General features: G+C 56.7%; 3 protein-coding genes across 3 annotated transcripts; 1 reads left to right on the top strand and 2 right to left on the bottom strand.

The window, feature by feature from the left end:
• The first annotated feature begins 859 nt into the window (after window positions 1–859).
• LOC119102121 (histone-lysine N-methyltransferase SETD1) lies at window positions 860–13,099 on the top strand. The gene is made up of 15 exons (XM_037225476.1): window positions 860–965; window positions 2,608–2,777; window positions 5,149–5,272; window positions 5,818–5,910; window positions 6,175–6,352; window positions 6,619–6,736; window positions 6,977–7,091; window positions 7,413–7,546; window positions 7,754–7,883; window positions 8,245–8,400; window positions 8,776–8,808; window positions 9,938–10,237; window positions 11,396–11,599; window positions 11,847–12,104; window positions 12,859–13,099. The coding sequence occupies exons 2-15, from the start codon at window positions 2,632–2,634 to the stop codon at window positions 13,030–13,032; spliced, it is 2,163 nt and encodes a 720-aa protein (XP_037081371.1). The 5' UTR covers window positions 860–965; window positions 2,608–2,631; the 3' UTR covers window positions 13,033–13,099.
• Window positions 13,100–14,049: 950 nt separating this feature from the next.
• Window positions 14,050–15,093, bottom strand: LOC119102120 (CLIP domain-containing serine protease 14D). The gene is made up of 3 exons (XM_037225475.1): window positions 15,063–15,093; window positions 14,452–14,705; window positions 14,050–14,364 (listed from the first exon to the last, which is right to left on the bottom strand). Exons 1-3 carry the CDS (start codon window positions 15,091–15,093, stop codon window positions 14,050–14,052), a joined length of 600 nt encoding a protein of 199 aa, XP_037081370.1.
• A 2,750-nt stretch (window positions 15,094–17,843) lies between these two features.
• LOC119102119 (zinc finger protein 462-like) lies at window positions 17,844–22,314 on the bottom strand. The gene is made up of 5 exons (XM_037225474.1): window positions 21,727–22,314; window positions 21,170–21,462; window positions 20,658–20,793; window positions 18,181–19,139; window positions 17,844–17,982 (listed from the first exon to the last, which is right to left on the bottom strand). The coding sequence occupies exons 1-5, from the start codon at window positions 22,312–22,314 to the stop codon at window positions 17,844–17,846; spliced, it is 2,115 nt and encodes a 704-aa protein (XP_037081369.1).
• Between the last annotated feature and the right edge of the window lie 62 nt (window positions 22,315–22,376).

Genomic DNA, 22,376 nt, shown 5'->3' with positions numbered 1-22,376 from the left:
CACATATTTATTTTGATACAATTTCAAGCTTAATGTATATATCTCAACTTTGTTAGGTGAAGACAAAAATTGCCTTTATGGACAATGCAGCTAAATCAAAATGCACAATACACTGCAAGACTCAGGAAATACATTACCAAATTTCTAGAGCTGAAACGACTTTGGCCGACAAATAAAGGAATAGATTCTAAGATTGAGATCAACTCCAAGCTTCTTTTGTCATATACAGACCCATTCTGAACGTGTACAAACAATACAACTAACCCTACGCACCCGAGATACTTCTGAAAAATCAGGGTGTCGCAGCATGGGTTGATTTGCTGAGATTTTTCTTCCAATTTTTTTAAGGATGATGTGGGTGAAAAATTGGGTACGCTTTCCCCGCTACCTGCATCTTGAGGCTCCGGCCTTCATAACTATGTTGATTAACAGTACGCAAGATGTTTCGTGGCTTTTGATAGTTGCATGTTTTCATGTGGTGCTCCCTGCCATTAAAACAAGTAGAATTGAGTAAAAATTTTTCGAAGTCTTAAATTGTATTCCATTCTTTCCTTAAGCTTATATCAACGAAGCTGAGCTAAATGTTTGAAGAGATTTCTCTCGAAGTGAGCTGTTTCATAATTTGCTCGCGCTGTTTACTCATGGCCCCCAAAGGCGCATTGAACTTGGCGCATTTGTTATCTGGCGCATCCATTACTCGGCAACGAGCGATGGTTGGGAATCGGCTTGGATGATGAGCGCGGGTAGGTGGTGGGTAGAAGCGTGTGTAAGTTGTAATGGCCGAAATTGTCCGCGATATTGTGTAATAAGGGCAGAGTTACGCAATCTGAGGATGAAATGTGTGCCTGGTCTGGGTGGTGATGAGATCTAAGTCGTTACGCAATGTTTTAAACAAAAGATGGGCTACTGCGTGATTGATCAATCATCGAGATGCAACGGCCCAGCGCAGCGTTTTTTAGTTCTTGGTAAGAGGGACATTTGAGTAAGCACAATGGATGATTTCATTGTGTCTTGTGCTTACCCACCTCATCAAGTATCAGCTGAGTTTTTGTGTATGTGATTATGCATGCCATGGTGGTGTGACCTGAGGTCTTTCATTTTGTATGTGTCAGGCTGCACCTTGATTCTCATGTTTGTTCCCCTGTCAGCAATGTTAGCATTACAGCTTTAAGTGGTTGTTGATCTGCAGGCATAAGAGGATGGTCTTATTCTCTCAATTCATAGGCTGAAGCAAGCTTGGAAAAAAATCCATCCACTGGATCGGATGTCCACATAACATTAGTGTGCTAAACCTGGTGCACTTGTCTGGCAGCCTGAATTCAGGGGATTTTTTCAAGCTTGTGGTTCTTTTAAAAGCTTTTAGGAGTTTTTCATTTGTGGGAAGCAGCTTTTGGTATGGTGCAATTCCTCCAAACATTGGCCTCTAAGCTCTAATATTGGTGGCAACTATGTCCAAAATTATGAGTGCTCATCCTTTAAGCATGCATTCATATGATATCAGTACCAAGCATCATCATTAGCCAAGATTCTGGGCATGTCCAGTAAGATGTCTGTTTAGCAGTCTGGTTAAATCTTGTGATGCATTCATTTAGAAACTTAGGTAGGAGATAGGCCTTATTTCTGAATATCTTTATGCTGAACTTTGTGTTCATTTAGGCTCTGAAGAATGAAAGGCTGAAGCACTTGAAAGCATGCTAAATTATAAACCAAAAGGCTATGATCAGTTGCAGGATGAATAATTTTCAGCCAGGTTGTGGATGCACGGCTTCTAGTCAAGCATAGTTACTAATTGTGATGATGATAAGATGAAATTCAGATTTAGTGTAATGGTTAATTGCTATGTAAATTTCCAACCATGATGTTAGGCATGAATGCATCCTAGGTACCAGCTTTCAATACTTGGCAACTTGTTATAAGATAGCATGATAGATAGATGTAATCTTGATTTTTCTTAAAGCAGCAGTTTTTTGACAAGGCTGTTATGATTAAATATGCCTGGCTTTTCATTCTTTGCATTCTGACAGGTTAGGGCATAATCTTGCTAGCATAGAGTTGCTGTCTTGAGCTGTCATTGACTAATGATATTCCAGCCATCTTGGCTTATTTGCTTCTGTCATGCATACTATCCTTAGCCATGTTTGAGAGTATCTATTATAGTATGTGGTTCAGTATGAGAGTATCTATTATAGTATTATCTATTATAGTATGTGGCACCATATACATATATAGTATAGTATGTGGTGCACTCCTATGAAGCTTGTTTATGTTGAATATGGCAATCTAAAAAAATATATCATTCATATGGTTGTGTTTTAGTTGAGGCACCAGTTAATTGTATATCACATGGCAAAATGTTTAAACCAGGTCTAAGTATGACATGCATCCAGATTGTAAAAAGGTGCTTAATTGTAAAACTACATAGAAAAATATCTTATTTCTTGCAATTGCTTATATTGATGGTGTGCATTGTTTTGAAATATGTTGTACTGGAATATGCTGGGCCTAATATCATAATTATTATCCTACAACTTGGCTATGCAGTCAGTGCCTAGAGACTGCAGCAGATTTGTTTTGCTTGTACATTCACCTGCCACTGTTGTATTTCAGGTGCTTTCTAAAGACAACTTTGTTATGAATGGATTAAGCGACCATCAGCGGATTAATGCATCTCATCATCAGCAAATCCACAGTGCAAAAGAAAAGCAGGCACCAAAGTGTAAGGCATTCAAGCTTCTTTCTGACCCATGCATCATCCAAGGAGCAGGGAAGGTGTACAGGTAAGAACATTTCCTTTGCGTTTCTTGAGCACTGCATTTATTTCTCTTTTGCAGATCATGACCTGCTAATGAAGTTCTTTGTTTCAATGAATGCTTTCAGTTACAAGCAATGACATATTCAGCAGTTCCTTCTAATTGTAGGATAATATGGTGTATTGCAGTCAGGGATCAGGAGATGTTATGGAGTGAAGGACAAGTGTTTCCACATACATATATAAATGCACATGCTTACATTTGTTTGAGGCAGTGTGCAAACCTGTTGGAACTGCTCAAATAGAACATTCCACTTTGTGACATATTGGGGCAAGCATTAAATATGATGGAATGGCTTATTTTGACTTATTCTTTTTTTTCTTATTATTGTTGCTATCATTATCATGGTTATAAAAGAGCTTGTTAATGGATGTGTGGAAAAAACAGGCATGAAGAACATTATGTGACTGTATTTTGACTCTTGTGGTGTCCTTGATAATTTTTTTTTTTGCTGCTATCTCGTGTTTTTCTTTCAGTTTCATTCCTGGTAATGGTGGTTTTCTTAAGTTATTTGGTTTCTGGACTCAAGTCTTCCATAGCTACTAGAACCGCACAAATACCTGTATTATGTAGTACAAATGTGGTTCATGATCAAGACATGGTTTGAATGTGCTGAGTTTATTCAGAGCCAACTGCTGTCTGTTGATGGGACAGTTAGTGTAGATGCACTTAAGCATGAATAGGTTGATGGTCATATTTGTCTTGGCCTTGAGCACAATGTGACCACCAAGGAGGGCAAATCATGTGATGTATCTATGATATTATAATCACTGGTTGATTTCAAAGTAGGTGATGTAAAATATTCTGCATAGATTTGTGTGTTTCTAGCTCAGAAACATTATTATTTGAAGGCTTACATAGGGCATAGTTGTAAACTGCAAAGAATGGCCTTGAAAATTGTATTTCATTGTAAGACCTGGTGCAGATGTGGAACAGCCTGTTTAAAATACCTTTTAGTTAAAACATGTACTATAATACATAGCATTGCCATAGAGATAGGCTGTGCATTTGTTAAAGCTATAGCTAGTTTATTAGCCAATTCAACACTGCAAGCATGTTTACACAGCAGCCCATCATAGAATAGGCTATTGCGGAGCCACAGGGGTTTTGGATTTACACCAGCCTTTAAAGTACTCAGCTGAGGTATGATTACTTGAAATGAGGGAGCCACTCACGATGGACAGGAGACCGCCGCGCCTAGTGAGGCGGCGCGCGGGCCAAGCCGCCGGTCTTATCCCAACAGCAAGAAATGCTGCAGAGCATTTTCTTAACTGAGAAGGAATGTTTATTTTGACAAGTCCATATGGTTTGTAAGACACTGGCACCAGCGGCAGGGTGGCTGGCGCCCGGAACGGTCACAGCAGGACGTAGCCGCCCCGGCAGCGGGTCCCGGCCGTGCCGCCGCCTCCAGCAGGGTTCGGCGCATTCCCCGCATGTCCGCCTAGATTGGGACATGCGATTGCCTTCCTGATGATGGCTTGGTTACTTTATTTACATGTGGGAAGAGGAAAAACACAGTTATATCAGCAGTAGCCTAGTTTGTTGTATCTCTGGTCAAGTTGTCTCCTGCTCTCAGTGTCTTTGTTGTATTATCAAAATATTGTGTGTCGCATATAGGCTATTCAAATGTCATTAGAAAACGCTGCAACTGTAGCGATAACTAAGCCCAGTCTACATATTCGACGCTGCTCGAAACACTCCCATTTCATAAATATTTTGTTTGGATCCGTCATGCATTGCATGACATGGTTTTTTGCCATTGCGATCCAGCAGCATAGTGATACGACGGTGGGCATTAAAAATCGAGGGCACTGTGGATGGGAGCAAAGCTATCAGGACATTGCAAGTCATGGGTACAAACAATTAATGCATTAGTTAATCCGATTTTTAATGTTTAATAATAACTTTTAAACAATATGTTTTCAGTTGGTAATAATAATTTTGATTTGTAATAATATTTCTATTTTGATGATGCATATTTAACAATAAATTGTTATTAATAAATATGTAATCCGAGCCTTTCAGTGGATGGATCTCCGCGAGCAGAGCTGGCGCTAAGCAGAGCCTATGTGAACCCTGACCTGTGCCATCCGATCGTGCAATTCCAGGCAATGGCAGAATTTGGGAGGCCAAAGTTTAACGTGCTGTAATGCTCGGCACAGTTCATCCTGTCCTCTGATGTCACCAGGCCTTTAGCGCGGCCACTGACCTGACTGACCGCAGATCATACCTGTCAAGGACATCGTTATGGTCATAGAGCAAAGAAGCGGTAAATGCAATCGTCGCCCTTAAGTTGAGGCGGGCAGGTGTCGGTGTGAGCGGCGTACCGTCTTCCCAGGTACGATGGCAGGGTACCCAACGACGCCACGTACCCGACGGTACAGGTGCGCGACCCACGGCCGCCGCTCACGCGCATCTGGTCCCGCATGGAGGTGGTCGAGCTCTCCGTGCCCAAGTTCAAGGTAGGCGTGTGGTGTCGCCCGGTGGGTGGTGCCGCCGCCACGGCCTGCTGCCCTTTGGCGCTCCCAACGTCGGCGGCCCCGATATGTGCCTCATCGTAGACACGTTGTCTCCAGCCACGCATCGTGTGACTTCTTCGGACTGTAGCCTCGCCTGGTGACGTGTCGTTATTGTGGCATTACGCAGTATCGCTGTGGTGGCGAAACTCGCGGCTAGTGGGCCGATGAGCGGCGCCGTTCCGAGCGCTGGCGGGACGGGCGGCGCTGGACGCGGGACGGGCGGCACTGGGCACGGGACGGGCGGTGCTGGACGCGGGGCGGGCGGCACTGGGTACGGGACGGGCGGTGCTGGACGCGGGACGGGCGGCACTGGGCACGGGACGGGCGGCGCTGGACGCGGGACAGACGGCACTGGGCACGGGACGGGCGGCGCTGGGCGCGGGACGGGCGGCGTTGGGCGCGGGACGGGCGGCACTGGGCGCGAGACGGGCGGCGCTGGGCGCGGGGCGTCCGCTGCACAGGCTTGCTCACGGCTCCACCGCCGGCAGATCGACGCCAACTACGTGGGTGCGCCACCACCGCTGGAGGTATCGGTCACCAACATCAACGACAACATCGATAAGACGTTCCTAGCGGAAATGGTAAGCGTACCGTACCTCCGACTCCTCGGGCACACCCCGCGGCGACGCGATGGAGGGCCGGATGTGGGGCCGATGGTGCATTCACGACTGGGTTTCCGCTGTTTTTGACATGCACAAGATGCCGTGCATTGAGGTGGACATGCACGCATGTTGGTACAAATGGGTTGCCGTTTACCCTCTGTATCTAAACCACGTCTCCAACGAGGTCCGTCTTATGACAACCTCCTTGGGCTATTGCTGATGTGGTCATACCGTATGTTTTAGGTGCATAAATGCGGCGAAATTGAAGAGCTGGCGATCTTCTATCATCCAAGGACCAACAAGCACCTAGGCATTGCGCAGCTCGTATTTCGCCACGTGCAGGGGGCGAGAGCTTGCGTGGAGAAATTCAATCACACGTCCGTCATGGGCAACGTGTTGAGTGTGTTCCTTGATCCGTTCGGTAAGTGAGCGTCCACAATGGGCCACAAGCGTGCCCAGGACTTACGGACGACTGCTGGCACAATTTTTTACGGATTTTGATCGCTGCCCTTAAAAGCGGTATCTTGTGACTGGGCACCAGCAAGCAGGAAATTGAAATCATTCGTAACAGTTTTTTATGCTTATTTCTTCAATTTTTTTTATTTGATCTCGCATAAACGTAACGCATGAACAGCAGCGGGCCAGTCACCCGGCTGGGGTTATTTGGTATTGTTTTGCCGCTGTCAGGGGCCAAGGTGCGCCAGATGTACACGGACCTGCTTGAGGACCGGCCGGTGCCTCGAGAGGAGCCGCCGCCTGCGCACGAGGACCCACTGGCCGTCTGGACGGAGCCGGAGCGCGCCGAGCCGGAACAGGAGCCGGCGGCGCCGCCGGAGCCGGAGCCGGTCGAGGCGCCGCGGCCGACGGCGCCCGCCGCCGACCGGCCGGCAACCACCTCCGCCGAGGAGGAGGACCCGGCGGAAGAGCCCGGCGAGCGCGTGGACCTGGACACGCGCATTGCGCTCCTGCTGCAGCGCAAGTCCAAGCACAGCTTGGCTCCGTCGTTCGCGCAGCTGCTGGACAGCGGCGGCGAGGCGGCGTCCAGCTCCGGCTCGGAGGTGGACTCGGACGTCTCGTCCGACGACGCGACGCCCGAACCGCTGAGCGTCACGCCGTCGCCGTTCGTGTCGCGCGAGCGCTATCTCCAGAGCCACCAGCTGGTCCGCGAGCGGCTGGCCGAGCTGCGCGCGCGCCGGCCGCAGCGGCAGCGCAGCTCACTCGAGGGGCTGCGCTCCTTCCAGGAGCTGCGCCGCCGGCTGGGCGTGCTGGACGTGGGCGACGGTGAGCGGCCGCGGCGGCGCAGGCGGCGGCGCCGGCCGCGCGCCGAGCCGGCCTCGGAGCCGCCGCCGCCGCCGCCGCCGCTCAACGGCCGCCCCGAGCCGCCGCCGCCGCCGCCACTGCCGCCGCCGCCGCCGATGTACCCGCCGCCGGGCGCCGCCGCCGAGCCCGGCGTGCCGTACCCCTGCTGGCGGCCGCCAGACTGGCCGTACCCGTACCCGCCGCCGCCCGGATACCAGGTGTACGGACCGCCGGCGCCGGCGTCCGCGCCAGAGCCCGGCTACGACGACGTGCTGCCGGCAGAGGCAGAACAGCTCACACCCGACCGGGTGGCCCAGTGAGTACAGTCTGAGAGCTCGGTGGTCCTTACGGCGGGCTGACTGCAGCTGGTGGTCATTGTATTTGGGCGTGACCTCTGGTTTGGCTCTGTTAGGGGTGCGTTGCACTGTATTGTTGAGAGCACTGAATCTGTGCTATGCTACATTGATGACGCTTGCGTGAGTATGAATGTGTCGTGTATGTCACGGCTTCTTACGATCCACAGGCATTCCCTAGACCAAGTAGTGAAAGAGTTGAAACAGATACTTAAGAAAGACTTTAATAAGAGGATGATTGAGAACACTGCGTACAAGCAATTCGAGAAATGGTGGGACGACCAAGCCGAACAGCACAAGGTATGTATCGAACTGTTGGTGAATGAGTTTTTTATTATTGGAGATCGGTTTCATTTAAATTGCAAACTAGTTTCACGTAAATTTACAAACTGGGCATGTTTGTAAAGTTTACAAGTGATGAGTATCTGTGGAGCGCTCAACAGACGAAGTGATGTGTCAACACGACTGCTGATTCGTCATTGGGGTCCACTTTATGTACCTACATGTAGGTACCTTCCAATGCCTTAGCTCATGCACTGCCCACATGTTGAAAAAGCCGTTAAAAGCGTGGCGCTTGTCCGAAGCTGCCCAACTGGCTAGGAGTGCTGAGACCCGGCGCCGGGCGCAGCACGCCTCTGACCGGTGCCGTGTGGTGCGGCAGGCGCGGGGCGAAGAGAACCGGACGCAGGGCGGCTCGGCCCTGCCTGTCAAGCGCTCCGACCTCAGCTCGCTGCTGGAGAACAATCGCGGCTCGCTCTCCGGCGCCGGCTACGGCCTCGGCTTCCGCATGTCACTGCCTAAGATGCCCTCCTTCAGGGTGAGTCGACTTCTGGCATTGCTCTGGCAGTGCGGACTCACACAGGCACGGGCTCACTGCGCCATCCGCCGCTCGTTCCAGGGGCACGTCGGGACTGTCTAATGGCGTTTACTCCGTTTTAAATCCATTCGTGGGCGTTTCCCTCGAAGAGCTCCATCGCCTTGTGAAAGAAAGGATGAGGTGAAACTTTCAAGATAGGCCGTGCACGATGAGGATGAGCCATTCGCGGCAGGAGCGCTGTCGCTCCTTGTTATGTTGACGCTCGAGTCCAGGGCCGGCGACATCTTCTGCTGTTGGAAGAGGCAAGCCACTCTCGCCAGGAATGCCCGCAATGTGACGCGCCTAACCGCTAACGCGCCGCCGTGGCACCGGCAGAGGAAGCCGACGCGTCCGTCGCCGCCGCCCGAGGACGAGCCGAGTCAGGCGGCGCCCGACTCGGACTCGGACGCCGAGTCGGAGCCGGAGTCGGAGCGGGCCGAGCCGGCACCGCCGCCGCCGGCTGCGTTGGCCAAGGAGCAGCGGGCCCGCGCCGACCGACCCAGCTCATCCAGCGAGGCGGAGGAGGACGAGGAGCAGCCGGCAAAGGACAGCGATGCCGCGAGCGAGGCGGCGTCGGCCAAGAGCAGCAGCAGTAGCAGCAGCAGCAGCTCGAGCAGTGACAGCAGCAGCAGCAGCAGCAGTGACAGCAGTAGTAGCAGCAGTGAGGATAGCGACGCCGAAGTGGATAGCTCCAAGACGAAGGTTGAAAAGGGCGATGTTGGGCGGAAGATTGACAAAGACCCGGACTCTTTGTCGAAGACCGGAACAGCAAAGGCTAAGAGGCGCCTTTCATCTGCCCAGCTCACTTCGGAAAAAGTTCAAAGGAAGCGGTAAGTTGTCTTGTTTTGCGTTGGCTTCTTGTCAGTTCAGAGTTGCTACAACGTTATTGGCAAATTCAGTCAGTTCTTCCCAGTGGAACAAATAGCTTTAATCCTGGCTTCACTCACAATACTTTACGTATGCATCCTCTCAGTTAGTCCCACATAGTGTAGCATCCTAAGCTGTTGTTGGATCTGCCTACCCTTAATTCTTTTGATATCATAACACAAGAATATTTGCGTTAACTCCATGATTGCTGACGTGAAGACATGATTGCTGTATGCCACCATATCGACAAATGCCCGATCGGGTGCATGTCTTTGTGTTCCCTGGCATCGTTTGATTCTCCCCAGCGACGCCCTGCTGTGGACCACTGTCGATGGCTTCGGTCACGCGCGACCACAGCAAGCCTTTCTGACCCGTGTGTGCTGCGTGCCCCGGCAGTGAGTCTGAGTCGCCGCCGCTACCGGCCACTCCGGGCCGCTCGCCGTCCGATGGCTCGCCGGGCGGCCGGCTGCAGCAGGAGCACTCGTACTGCCGGCCGGCGGCGCCGGGCCGCTCCGGCTCGCACTCGCCCGAGAACACCCGCTCGGCGTTGCTGCACGACCGCGGCGACACGCGCCCGCCGGCGGCCCCCGCCCCCGCCCCGCGGGGCAAGCGGCGTGCTGAGCCGGCCGAGCCGGCGGCGCCGCGCGGCTTCGGCAAGCGTGACGTGATGTCCGAGATGGCGCTGCTGTACGAGTTCCTGACGCGCGGCCTGTCGCTCGAGGACATCGACTACCTGCACCGGTGCTATGAGGGCCTGCTGGGCGACGACCAGAACAGCTACTGGCTGAACGACACGCACTGGGTGGACCACGCGGCCACCGACCGGCCGGAGAAGCGGCGGCGGCTCAACGAACCGGCCGTGCACCGCTCTGGCTGCGCGCGCACCGAGGGCTACTACAAAGTCACGCAGAAGGACAAGATGAACCACAAGGTAGGCGGGGAGTGCACCGGTCGCGGAGCTATCGTCACTGGAAATAAGGGAAACAGTCGTGGGGTTTGTATTTTGCGCGGGGTCGTTGAGTTCTTGGCAATATTGGTGCTACCAGTAAGCCAGTTTCTAAGCGCGCCAGCGGCGCCCGCAGTGAGCGCATGCGCTGCGTTCTCCGACGCCGGTGACCGCTGGCCGCGACCATCATTGAGTGACGCGGGAGCGCCGGCCGTGCCGCCCGTGCCGTGACCCAGTAGCCGCCGTGCCGTGACCCGGTGCCGTGACCCGGTGCCGTGACCCAGTGCCGTGACCGGGTGGCTGCCCGTGCCGTGACCCGGTGGCTGCCCGTGAGGTGACCCGGTGGCTGCCCGTGCCGTGACCCGGTGGCCGCCGTGCCGTGACCCGGTGCCGTGACCCGGTGGCCGCCGTGCCGTGACCCGGTGCCGTGACCCGGTGCCGTGACCCAGTGCCGTGACCCGGTGACTGCCCGTGCCGTGACCCGGTGGCTGTCCGTGTAGTGACCCGGTGGCTACCCATGACGTGACCCGGTGGCCGCCGTGTCGTGACTCGGTGGATGCCCGTGCCGTGACCCGGTGGCCGCCCGTGCCGTAACCCGGTGGCTGCCCGTGTAGTGACCCGGTGACTGCCCGTGTAGTGACCCGGTGGCTGCCCATGACGTGACCCGGTGGCCGCCGTGTCGTGACTCGGTGGATGCCCGTGCTGTGACCCGGTGGCTGCCCGTGCCGTGACCCGGTGGCTGCCCGTGTAGTGACCCGGTGACTGCCCGTGTAGTGACCCGGTGGCTGCCCATGACGTGACCCGGTGGCCGCCGTGTCGTGACTCGGTGGATGCCCGTGCTGTGACCCGGTGACTGCCCGTGCCGTAACCCGGTGGCTGCCCGTGTAGTGACCCGGTGACTGCCCGTGTAGTGACCCGGTGGCTGCCCATGACGTGACCCGGTGGCCGCCGTGTCGTGACTCGGTGGATGCCCGTGCTGTGACCCGGTGGCTGCCCGTGCCGTGACCCGGTGGCTGCCCGTGTAGTGACCCGGTGGCTGCCCGTGCCGTGACCCGGTGGCTGCCCGTGCCGTGACCCGGCGGCTGCCCGTGTAGTGACCCGGTGGCCGCCGTGTCGTGACCTGGTGGCTGCCCGTGCCTGCAGTACCACTTCGGCCGGACGGTGGCGGAGACGGCGGTGGCGGCGCTCGCCGACGGCCGTGATCAGGGCTCGACGGTGCCCGACCAGCGCTCCAAGGCCGTCACGGCCGCCGCCATCTCCCGGGAGGCTCGCAACAACCAGCGACGCATCCTCACCGTGCTCGGCGGCGAGACCGAGAGTGAGCTGCTCAAGCTCAACCAGCTCAAGGTCAGTCAGAAGCTGGTCTGCTGGTAGGCAACAGACGGGGGGGGGGGGGAGGGGGCAAGCAGAAACCTGGAGCCATTCCTGATAGGGAGGTTTTGAGTGGCGCCATCTGTCGTACAGTGGTCCGTTACGAGCTGTTGGGACGCTGCCAGGAGGGCGTTGTGCTGCGTTTGATGCGTCTGCAGCGTGTGGCTCCCCGGCGCTCCATCTCCCGTTGCCGACACGACCGCGATGTGCTGCGTGCCCGCAGTTCCGCAAGAAGCAGCTCAAGTTTGGCAAGTCGGCCATCCACGACTGGGGCCTGTTCGCGCTGGAGCCGATCGCCGCCGACGAGATGGTGATCGAGTACGTGGGCCAGCACGTGCGCCAGTCAGTCGCCGACCAGCGTGAGCTGGTGTACGAGCGCCAGGGTATTGGCAGCAGCTACCTCTTCAGGATCGACCGCGACAACATCATCGACGCCACCAAGTGTGGCAACCTGGCCCGCTTCATCAACCACAGCTGCACGGTGAGAGCGGCGAGATTACTTTGACGTGTTGTGATCCTTGGAAACCATTTCAGTGGCGTTCCTTCGATGCTCAGGGACTGTATGCTTTATCAGTTTTGTTTCGTGTCCCCGCCAGATGGAGGAAGATGTGGCTAGAACGCCCATGTAGGAAGTTACGTAATCAAACCATGTTGGAAGGATTTGCAACTTGGCATTTGACGTTTGATTGACTGTTCAGCTTTGCAAAACCCATCCTCGGGTTCGTTATCTGCATCGCAAGGATTCCGTGACGCGGCCGACCTTGTCGTGGGATGACATAACAGCGTTTAGTACTAGCTCTCCAGTTTAAGAGCTTTTGTTCGTGTTCAGCCCACCTCCCCCAGTTGCTCGTACGCCCCCGAATGTGGGTCGCTCCCGCCGAATATGGCCCACGACTGATGAATGTCGTATTCAGAAGACGAACATGGCCTGCATGCGTGGAGGTACCGTGTGCTGTATGTGTGTGTGCTGCACACAACCGCTGAGTGCATACAGGATGAAGCCTCCTCCATGAATCTTCTTGATGATGAGTCTTCTGATGATAAGATGGATGAATCATACATTCTCATGCATTCTGTGTCTGCTGGATGCAGTTTGCCTCCATATGATATATGCATATATATATATATATATATATATATATATATATATATATATATATATATATATATCGTCCGTATATATGTCGTCCGTTGGCCGGGTCCAGGCCGCCTAACTCGCTGCCGCAACCCCGCAGCCCAACTGCTATGCCAAGATCGTCTCGGTCGAGGGCCAGAAGAAAATCGTGATCTACTCGAAACAGCCCATTGGCGTCAACGAGGAGATCACGTACGACTACAAGTTCCCGTATGAGGAGGTCAAGATCCCGTGCCTGTGCGGCACGCCCCAGTGTCGCGGCTATCTGAACTGAGCGGGCGCCGGAGGCGGCCGGTGCCAGCGCAGCGGTCGGCGGCGGCGCCCCCGACGCGTTCTCCGGTCTCCGGGGCGGCGCCGGACGCCGGCCAGTGGACCGCGCCCGGACGCCGGCCAGCGGACCGCGCCCGGTCTCCGGGGCGGCGCCGGACGCCGGCCAGTGGACCGCGCCCGGTCGGCGGCGGCGTGCCGGACGCCGGCCAGTGGACCGCGCCCGGTCGACGGCGGCGCGTCGGACGCCGGCCAGTGGACCGCGCCCGGTCAGCGGCGTATCAGGTTGTGTTGGGGTGTGGTGTGTCGCCTGCCGTGGTCCGTGGCGGGTCCAGGGAGAGGGCGTGGCTGGCGGCGGCCACAGCGGCGGTGTCCCTGGCCGTGCGGGGACCGCCGCTGGGGGCTAGACCCGAGGTCGCTCGGCGGCCTGCGGTCCGGCGTCGCCGAGCCAGGGCCCATCCATAGTCTTTCAGTGCGTGTTTTAATTCGTGCAATCTCATCGGAGTGAACGCCGGCGGAACGAAGCTGCATCACGTGTACGAAACAAGGCGTGGTCGCCGGGCATTTGACCCTCCGTCGCATCAGGCCTGTGTAAGAGACTTACTTGTTTGTCAGGTGGTAAAATCGTGAGCGTATTTACCGTGAACGTTGAAATGTATTTACGTACGCTTGGGCTATTGCTTGTTGCACGATAAATCATTGGATTTTGTGATTCCGTGTTGAATTCACCGCCATGTGTGTGGTATTGTTAATACGAACAGTGAGTATATTATATCTTCTTTGCTGGGAATGGCAGACAGTTATCGGTACAAGAAACCCGATTTACATGTACGAGCCGGTGATTGGGTCGCGTGATCTGTTGGAATGGCTTAGATCGGATGATGTAAAGAAGAAGCTTCGTGAGTGGCCCGATTAATGAGGGTTGGTCTCCACCACAAGTATATTTCTCAAACATCCGTCAGCTTGCCACGAACTCAGTGTTTATAGGTCTGACAGGATGTAAGGAGTAGTGCTAGCGGCTCGGTCAGACGTGTGCGTGGTCAGAGGTGTGCGGGCCCTTCTCGCTGGCTATCATGTCGACCACCCAGTCCACGTAGCTGGAGACGCGCGTGTACACACCGGGGAAGTCTGGATCTCCGCAGCCGACGCCGAACGACACGAGTCCGCTGAGCTCGTACCAGCCGTCGGATCTGAACACGGTGAGAGGCCCGCCCGAGTCGCCGAGGCAGGCGTCGGCGCCGGCCTGCTCCGGGTCCGCCGCGCACAGCTTGGTGCCGTTGAAGCCGCCGTCCGGGAACGAGTCGTCGAAGCTCGGCAGCTGGCGGTAGGTGGCCTCGCACTGGGCCGAGGGCACCAGCGACAGCGGCGCCTCCCGCAGCACGGGCGTGTCGGCGCCCGCGAACGAAAGCCGACCCCAGCCGGCTACCAGCAGATAGTCGCCGTTGCCGTCGGTCGTTTTGTCCGCCTCCGGCAAGCAGATGGGCTGCATAAGCCTGCTGAAGGTGACCGTGCCGTCCAGCCGCAGCAGCGCCAGATCGTTCTGTCGTCTGCGCGAGTTCGGATGCGCGATGCTGCGCAGCACGGCAAAGTCCTGGTGATGCCCGTCGGTCGTCGACGAAAGGTTGTACTCGCCCAGCCGCAGCACCAGCTCCCCTGCTGTGTGCGAACGCACGCAGTGCGCTGCCGTCAGGGCGTGCCAGCGTGTGATGAGCACGGCTCCGCACAGCCAGCGCGGCCCGTCGCTGCTGCTCGCGGCCGGCCGGTGTAGCCCGAGCAGCGCCATCCACGGCCAGCGCGTGCGGTCCGCCACCCGGCCGCCGCTAACGTTGCGTCGGAAGCGGCCGCCGGCGGAGCTGCCGTCGCTCGGGAGGCCGCAATCGGCGGGCAGAACGTGACGCCGGTCGTTCGGGGCCAGCGTGCCGCCGTGGTCGTGGGATTGCCGTGGAGCAGCTCTGACGTGAGACTGGGCACGGGCCGGCTCCGGCGCTCGATTGTTAAAGGGGGCGTCGTGGCTAGCGCCGAATCCGTGCCGCTCACCGAAGATCGCTCCCTGGCAGCAGAGTGCCATAAGCTGGCAGTTTGACGGCGTCCTCCGCCAGCGGTGCGACCTCCGCCATCCCTGCGACCAGCGCGATGGCCTGATATGCCGCGGCAACGCGCATGGGAACTGACGGTAGCAGGCTTTGGCGAGTTCTCCGGCGCCGGCGCAGGGGTGGCGGTGCGGGGGGTGTGCGGTCGTCACCGCTACCAGCAAGCACAGCAGCACCGACACCCACATGTTCGCACGGCGCTCCAACCCTCGACGCGGAGCGGGTCCGATCGCTGCTGGCGCCGGACTGTCACAAACGTGTGACGAGCTGAACTGGCCTGAGCTGATGACGTCGACAAATGCCAGGACTGCTGCAGCAGGGCGGCGTGGGCCCTCAACACGTAACGCGCAGCGCTGCAGACACGCACCCGACCTGCACGTCCTGTCCAGTGTGAACACAGGAAAGAACTGATGAGGACTGGACCTGCTTCTTCTGTGGTGGCTTAGGTTGCACTGAGCTGACAGCCTGTGTTGCTCAGTCGTGCTTGGTCCGGTTTTAGATTGGAAAGTACTACAACTATAGAATTCCGAGAATCCATGCACCAGCAAACAGAGGATTAACGTGCTGAGGAAAATATCCAGTCGTGCAAATGCTCTTTATTCTTTCCATACAAATGAACGGTGAAATGCCAACACCCATGACGCGGTTGAAAAACCTCGCTGGTCTCAAGGAAAGCTGCGGACAACAAAGCGGGCGGACGGCTGGCTGCGACATTTGACGAGGCCCCGTTGGTGTGCGCGCGCACGCAATCATTAGCACCCTGTCCTGCGCTACCCGTCGCCATTTGCTACGCCACTAGCCAGAAAGCCTCAGCTGCTCGCCGCAAACATGGGTGGTGTCCGTCTCGGACGCTGCATCTACAGCCACCGCGGTTTCGGGACGGCCGTGGGCGAATCCAGGCGCAAAATAGGATTTTCCGAATGTTCTTTCGGTGGGTCTTTCCGAGAATCACGTCATTGGCGGTGTCACAACACAGGGCTGTTCGGAACCTGTGGCCACCCGCACCCAGCTCCGGATGAATGCAGGGAAACTCGGACGCCTTTTTCTGCGTAGAGGGATCGCCTCTTGCTTTCGAAGGATGCGCGCGCCCTACGTTCTTGAAATTCTTCGAAACGGTGAAGTCACCCTCACGCATTGTATCGGCAGACAACACCGAGAGTGACGTATAGTCGTGGTCATTGTATCCGATTCGTTTGAACGCGGTGGCGCCAGAGCAGATGAGGGCGATAAGTTAACTTTTTTGACGGCGCACTCCCGTAGTGATTCATTTTCCTGCAATGCAACGGGTCTAGTCACGCTTGGCTGCTGACAGTGTCGTCTTCGTTTTCTATCTGCCAGGCGACCTATCCAACGAGACGTGATTTGCTTAGCATTGACCGCGAGGCCAGATACACCTGGAAATGAAGCGATGCGCCGAAAGGGACCGACACAGAATTGGCCAGTGGGCTGGATTTAGCACAAGCATACGGAAGTAACTCATCACCCGTTGCCATCATTCAACTAGCAACTCGCACCCACGTCTGAGCAATAGCGTCGTTCGAACTTGCCCGCGCCGGTGCCCGTGCACGCACCGCCCTAGGCGCTGGCTGGCACTGCGTTAATTGCGCGGCAGGGTGATCACTTCCAAGTTGCTGCCATCTCTTGGGAAGCGAATAGGAGCCGGTCGAGGAAAGCCCGTCGAAGTCAGAATTGAACAAAATGTACTCGACCTAAACTGGCGCTTACACTGTGGTGGTTTAGGGATTTTAGCAGCCAGTCAAATACCGCAATGCGGCCCTCGGTTCAACGCGAAATTAAATTGACATTTTACTTTTTTGTTGCTTGCAGCCCTCCGATGATGTTACTTATCGACGTGAACATAAATATGTCAAAATACGTATCATGCATAGGAGTTTTTGCCTCGCCGAAGGACGCGGGTGCAAATTCACCAGCTGCAGTGCTTTGATCCCCGCTACTGTCACCATGATAGATTGCGATGTCATCCGCACCGCTATTCCACCATGCAGGACAGCACTTTATCCATCTCGCAGGCAGGATTATGTAGAAATTTATCGTCGGGAACACATCCACCATCCGGGCGGACCGCGCACCCATCACTTGGCGTGCGGCTCTTCGATGGACGTGACGGAGATGCGGCCGGCGCCGGCACTGGCAGCGTGGAGCGCACTGCGGGACCAAAGCGAGATCATCTGACTTTCCATGGGGCGGGCGCTGCCTTCCGCCTACAGCAGCCGTATAGAGTCGCCCGGCGAGCAGGTGTCTGTGACGTCAATGTATGTGCATTTCTGGCCCCAGCGACCTTGTGTGTTGCGAGGTAAGCCACTGTCCCTGGCAGCAGTGCATGTGCATGCCCGATCCCGTGCGCGCGCACGATGCAGAGCTCCGCACCAAGGCCGTGGCGAAGGACGATCATTTCTTATAAAAGTGTATTCAAGTCAGCTTCGTGACAGCACTCACAGCCATGATAAAACTAGCGTCGCCCAACGATGTCATGTCCACGAGCGGTCCACGACCCTGACTAGACGGTGATGAGACGGTATGACAGCGGGTCGGCTGGCGACTCCCCCGAGACACGGCCGACGCCCCGTACAGGCCGAACGGACGCGGAGGTGCCGACCGTTCTCGCACAAGCCCTGACAAACTACACGCGACGGCGGCAAGACGCAACACACTATCAACGCTAGGATAACAATCTGTGGCGTGACGCAACGCCCCGTGTCGCGTTCGCTCACAACTGAAGCTTCTTCTTCCTCAGATCGACCACGGCGATACGCGGGTAGAGCTTGACGATCTGTGCCAGCGTCGGCACGTTCACGCGCATGGCGCTGGCGCCGCCCAGCGTCAGCTGCGTCGTCACCTCCGAGTAGCTGTCGATCGGCGGCGGCCGGCGGCCGTAGAACGAGAACGGCGCCGGCAGGTCGCGGCGCGCGCCGCCCGTCGATTTAAACGCCACGCCGCGGCCGGCGCGCGACCAGCCGGCGCGCGCGCGCGCAGTCGACTTGCGCGCCACGCCGCCGGCGGCCGGCGGCCGCCGCTTGCGGGCCGGACTGGCGCCGTCCGCCGACCGCTTGGTGCCGCGGCTGCCTGTGGTCGCGTCGGAGGGCGCCGGCGACCCGACGCGCGGCCCGTCCCTGCCACGCACCACGCGCTTCATCTTCTGATACTCCTGGTCGAGGTGCTCGAGCAGCGTCACCTGCTCGGGCTCGCCGGCGTGCTTGCGCGCGTGATGGCGCACCACCAGCCTGCGTGAACCGTCAGCGAAGTCGCACCGCTGGCACTTGTAGCGTTTGTAGTGTACCAGCATGTGAGCGTCCACGTACGTCAGGCGGCTCGTCGTGTGCGGACACAGCGGACACTTGAAGGACGACGGCAGCGGCGACTCGCCGGCGGCGGCGGCGGCGGCCGGCTTGTCCCCAGTCGCGGCCGGCTCGGCGCTGGCCGCCGGTTCCGTGGTCTCCGCCTGCGCCGCGCCCACCGCCTGCGGCAGACCGCGCGCCGCGTACGTGTCTAGCTTCAGCTCCAGGTGCGAATGGAACACCTGGTGGTGGCTGGTGGCCTTGTCGCGCGTCAGGAAGCGCTCGCGGCACCAGCCGCACTTGAAGCGCGTCTCGCGGTCGTGCGTGCGCGTCTGGAAGTCGGTGGCCGGCTGGTCCGGGTGTCGCGACGCCATGTGCGCCCGGATGCCGGGCATCTTTGCCGACTGGAAGTCACAGTGATTGCAGACGTAGCGGCGCGCCTGGCGTATCACCTTGAAGCGCAGGTGGCTGTGCAGCGTCTTCCAGTGCCCACGCAGCACGGGGATGGTGCCCCGCTCCGAGCAGTACGAGCACTTGTACACCGGCTGCGTCTTGGACGTGTCGGCCGGGCTGGCGGACACCGACCCCGGCTCCGGCTTGGGCTCCAGCTTGGACTCCGCCTTGGACTCCGGCTCCGACTTGGCCTCCAGCTTGGGCTCTTCTGTCGGCTGGTCGCTCGGAGCAGTGCCTTCGATCTGATGCTCCTGGTGGTCCAACACCGACTGAATCTGAAACCCAGACCGGACCATCACCGTCGCACGCCTTGCACGCGCTTTCTGGTCCCTCGTAGTATCAGACGTGGTGTGGATCTAGTCAGCCTGCCGCTCAGCCCGGCTTGGCACTCCAGCCGGCTTCCATCAGTTTCTGCCATTTCATGTTTTCCTTTTATACAAGTTAAACTTTGCATACACGTGCAGAAACACAGTCATTATTCTCCTCAATTTTCGCAATCATGCTTTAGTCAGAGCATTTCCTGTCCAGACCGTACAGCAGCAACAGCGCGCTGATACTACAGCATGATCAAAATATGTCGTCTATTTGTCATGACAAGAACAGGAGCTGGCTCCCGAGGCGCAGCCCTGTGCCCACTGGCCGTGGCCTGTGATCCACGACACATCCTTTTACAATCAGTTGCAACGCCATACTAATCAGATGTACGTGTGCATTATCCAGCAGGTAGTAATGACGTAAAATGTTATGCAAATAAACTTGACATATAATGAGCACGACCAGATATGTTTCCAAGCATTGGGTCGTCGTCTCAAGTTTGCTACGTACAGTAAGTTGGCGATTCAGAGATTCGGCGTCTCGGTACTGCTGTCTGCTAAGGGTCAAATTTATGGCATCTTTTCTTTAACAATCATGTGTTTCCATTGTATGTTTTAGTCAAGTGAGAAAACTGTATTTCGCATTATTACTGCAAAACAGGAATGCAATGTCACATGACTACCTGGCAAGCGCAGGACATATAGTCCAAGTAAGTACCGTTTGTCGTCACATGCACCGACTTTCTCGGAGACTGGACTTAGCCAGGGTGTTCGTGAGGAACATCTATCGTTATGTAAGCCTGTCATGGTGCAGCAACTCATAGGTTAGCAGCGTCTACATTGGTTCATCCCTATCACACTGCTTGATGTATTGCTCCGTCCCGACGCGCTTGTTCTATCGATTTGCCGCACCTTCTGTTTGGTGTGCAATTACCGTGTGGTAATTTTCACTATGCTTTCCATCACACATCTGTCTCTGTAGAACACATACGAATCACATCATGTCGTGATGACCGGTATGATGGATATAACATGAGCCATGTTGTATGAGTTTCTTCAACTGACGCTCTCTGTAACAGGCTGAGACCGGCAAAAAACCTGTTGACAACTGTTTCTGCCTGTTGCTGCCAACCTTGCACCCAACCGGCATGAAAGCCTTAAACACTCATGCCTACGGCAAGTGCAATTATGTTCCTAAGCGCGCAGTCAGTAGTAATCCTCCCAACTTCAACAACCGATCGTGTGGTTTGTGGACACGGGTGAGCTGCACTCCGCTCACTCACACACTCACCCCAGTGCCCTGTAAACGACGCACCAAAGCAGCAAACTCGCACTCGCAGCACTGAGAGATCAGGCCCTAACAGTATCGACAAATCAGCCGACCGCACTCAATGTTCCGCCTCTTGATGGGCAGAACACGCCGTGATCCGAGACGCATCCGCGCCGGGAGTGGCTGCAGCGGGCAGGATCGAGACTCACCCACTGCTCTATGGCCGAGTCGGGCGTCAGTGGCACGATCGCCTCGGGCAGGCGCGCCGTCTTGTGCGCCATCTCATGGTGCCGCTTCATGTTGGGCAGGTTCGTGTTCATGTGGCCGCAGTTTCCGCACACGAAGCTGGTGGTCAAAGTCGGACAGTAAGATCATGACACCGTTTGTCTGGCAAAACCTGACGACGTTAACTGCGACCAAGGCATGTGCCACGAGAAATTACGTCGATTCACGTAGTAACTGGCAGTTAAAGCAAGGCACCGACAAGAACACATTCCGACTAACTTTGGGAAAGCAAAACTGGACGCAGAGAAAATATTTTCAGGGCATGGGCACGAAAGAGTTACCAAGCAAAACAACCATACCTGAAAGCTTTCAGGGGTAAATCGAATGGTTTAGCAAAGAGAATTATGCAGTGCGACGCAAGAGCCACCAGACAAAGAACCAACAGTGACTCTACTCATCGCACATGTAGCCTCCAACCGATACGATGACCACTCACCGATTATACCCTAGCTCCTTGTGGAGGTGCCTGGCGAAGTCCATCTTCCGCTTCGTCTTGTACTTGGTGCACTTCGGACACACGAACTGCTTTCCCTCGGCATCGCCCGTGGGTCCGAGCTCGCACGACTTGGTCTCGTACAGCGAGAGGAACTCGTCCTCGGTGGCGGCGTGCGGCGCCCCCTCGGCCTTCACGCAACCGGCGGCCGGCGACTCCTTCGACTCCTTCACCTTCTCAGTCTCCTTTCCCTCCTTCGTCTCCTCAGTCTCCTCCCTCTCCTCTTCCTGTTCGTCCTCTCCGGACCGCCGCGCCTCGCCGGCCGGCGTCGGCTCCGGCTTGACCTGGCGCGCGGCCGGCCGCGCCCGGAGCCGGCGCGGCTGACGCAGCGCGCGCTTCAGTGCGCGCCGGCGCGCCTGGCCGGCCGGCGCCGTCCGCGCGGCCGGCTCGGCCGCCTTCAGCCGCTTCAGGGGCGCGCGCTCTCCGCCTCCGCCGTCGGGCGAGGCGCGCCGCGCGCCTGCCGGGCGCTTCTTCACCGGCGAGCCGGCGCCGCGCGGCACCTTCACTTCCTCGATGAGGATGCCACGCACATGACGGATGCGGCGCGGGTTGTGGCGCGTCCAGATCGGCTGGCAGTGCTCCACCTTGACGGCTGCCTCGGCGTCCACCTCGTCCAGCCGGTAGTAGATGGCGAACACGTTCACCGCCTCGCTCGGGTGCTTGGCAGCGAAGTGCAGGTCCAAGGCGGAGCGCACCGAGCTGCGTACGCTGCACAGGCCGCACTTGAACTGGCTGCGCAGGTCGTGCACGCTGGCTGCGTGCTCCACCACCTCCGGCTGCGAGAGCGCCTGGTATTTGCAGAGCCCGCAGCGCCACGGCTTGAAGAGCGGCCGCGACGCCTCGTCGTCGTCCGGCTCGCGCACCACCACGTCCACTAGCGGCAGCATGGGGTGCTTGTCGCGCACGTGACGTGTCACCAGGCTACGCTGGTAGTGGTTGTAGATGCAGTACTTGCACTTGTAGAGGCGCGGCCCGTGCAGGCGCAGATGCGCGCTCAGCTTGTCCGGGATCATGTACAGGTCTTTGCAGTGCGGACACGGGTACGTGATCATCTGCCCGTGCAGCGCCTGGATGTGGTACTTGAGCATGGTGTCGTTCAGCGTCAGGTACACGCAGTCGGGCAGGCTGCAGATGTAGCGCTTGTCCTCGG

Source organism: Pollicipes pollicipes, unplaced genomic scaffold (assembly GCF_011947565.3).
Source record: "Pollicipes pollicipes isolate AB1234 unplaced genomic scaffold, Ppol_2.1 Scaffold_5631;HRSCAF=6664_pilon_pilon_pilon, whole genome shotgun sequence".
NCBI lineage: Eukaryota > Metazoa > Arthropoda > Thecostraca > Pollicipedomorpha > Pollicipedidae > Pollicipes > Pollicipes pollicipes.
This window is presented reverse-complemented; position numbering and strand designations above follow the sequence as displayed.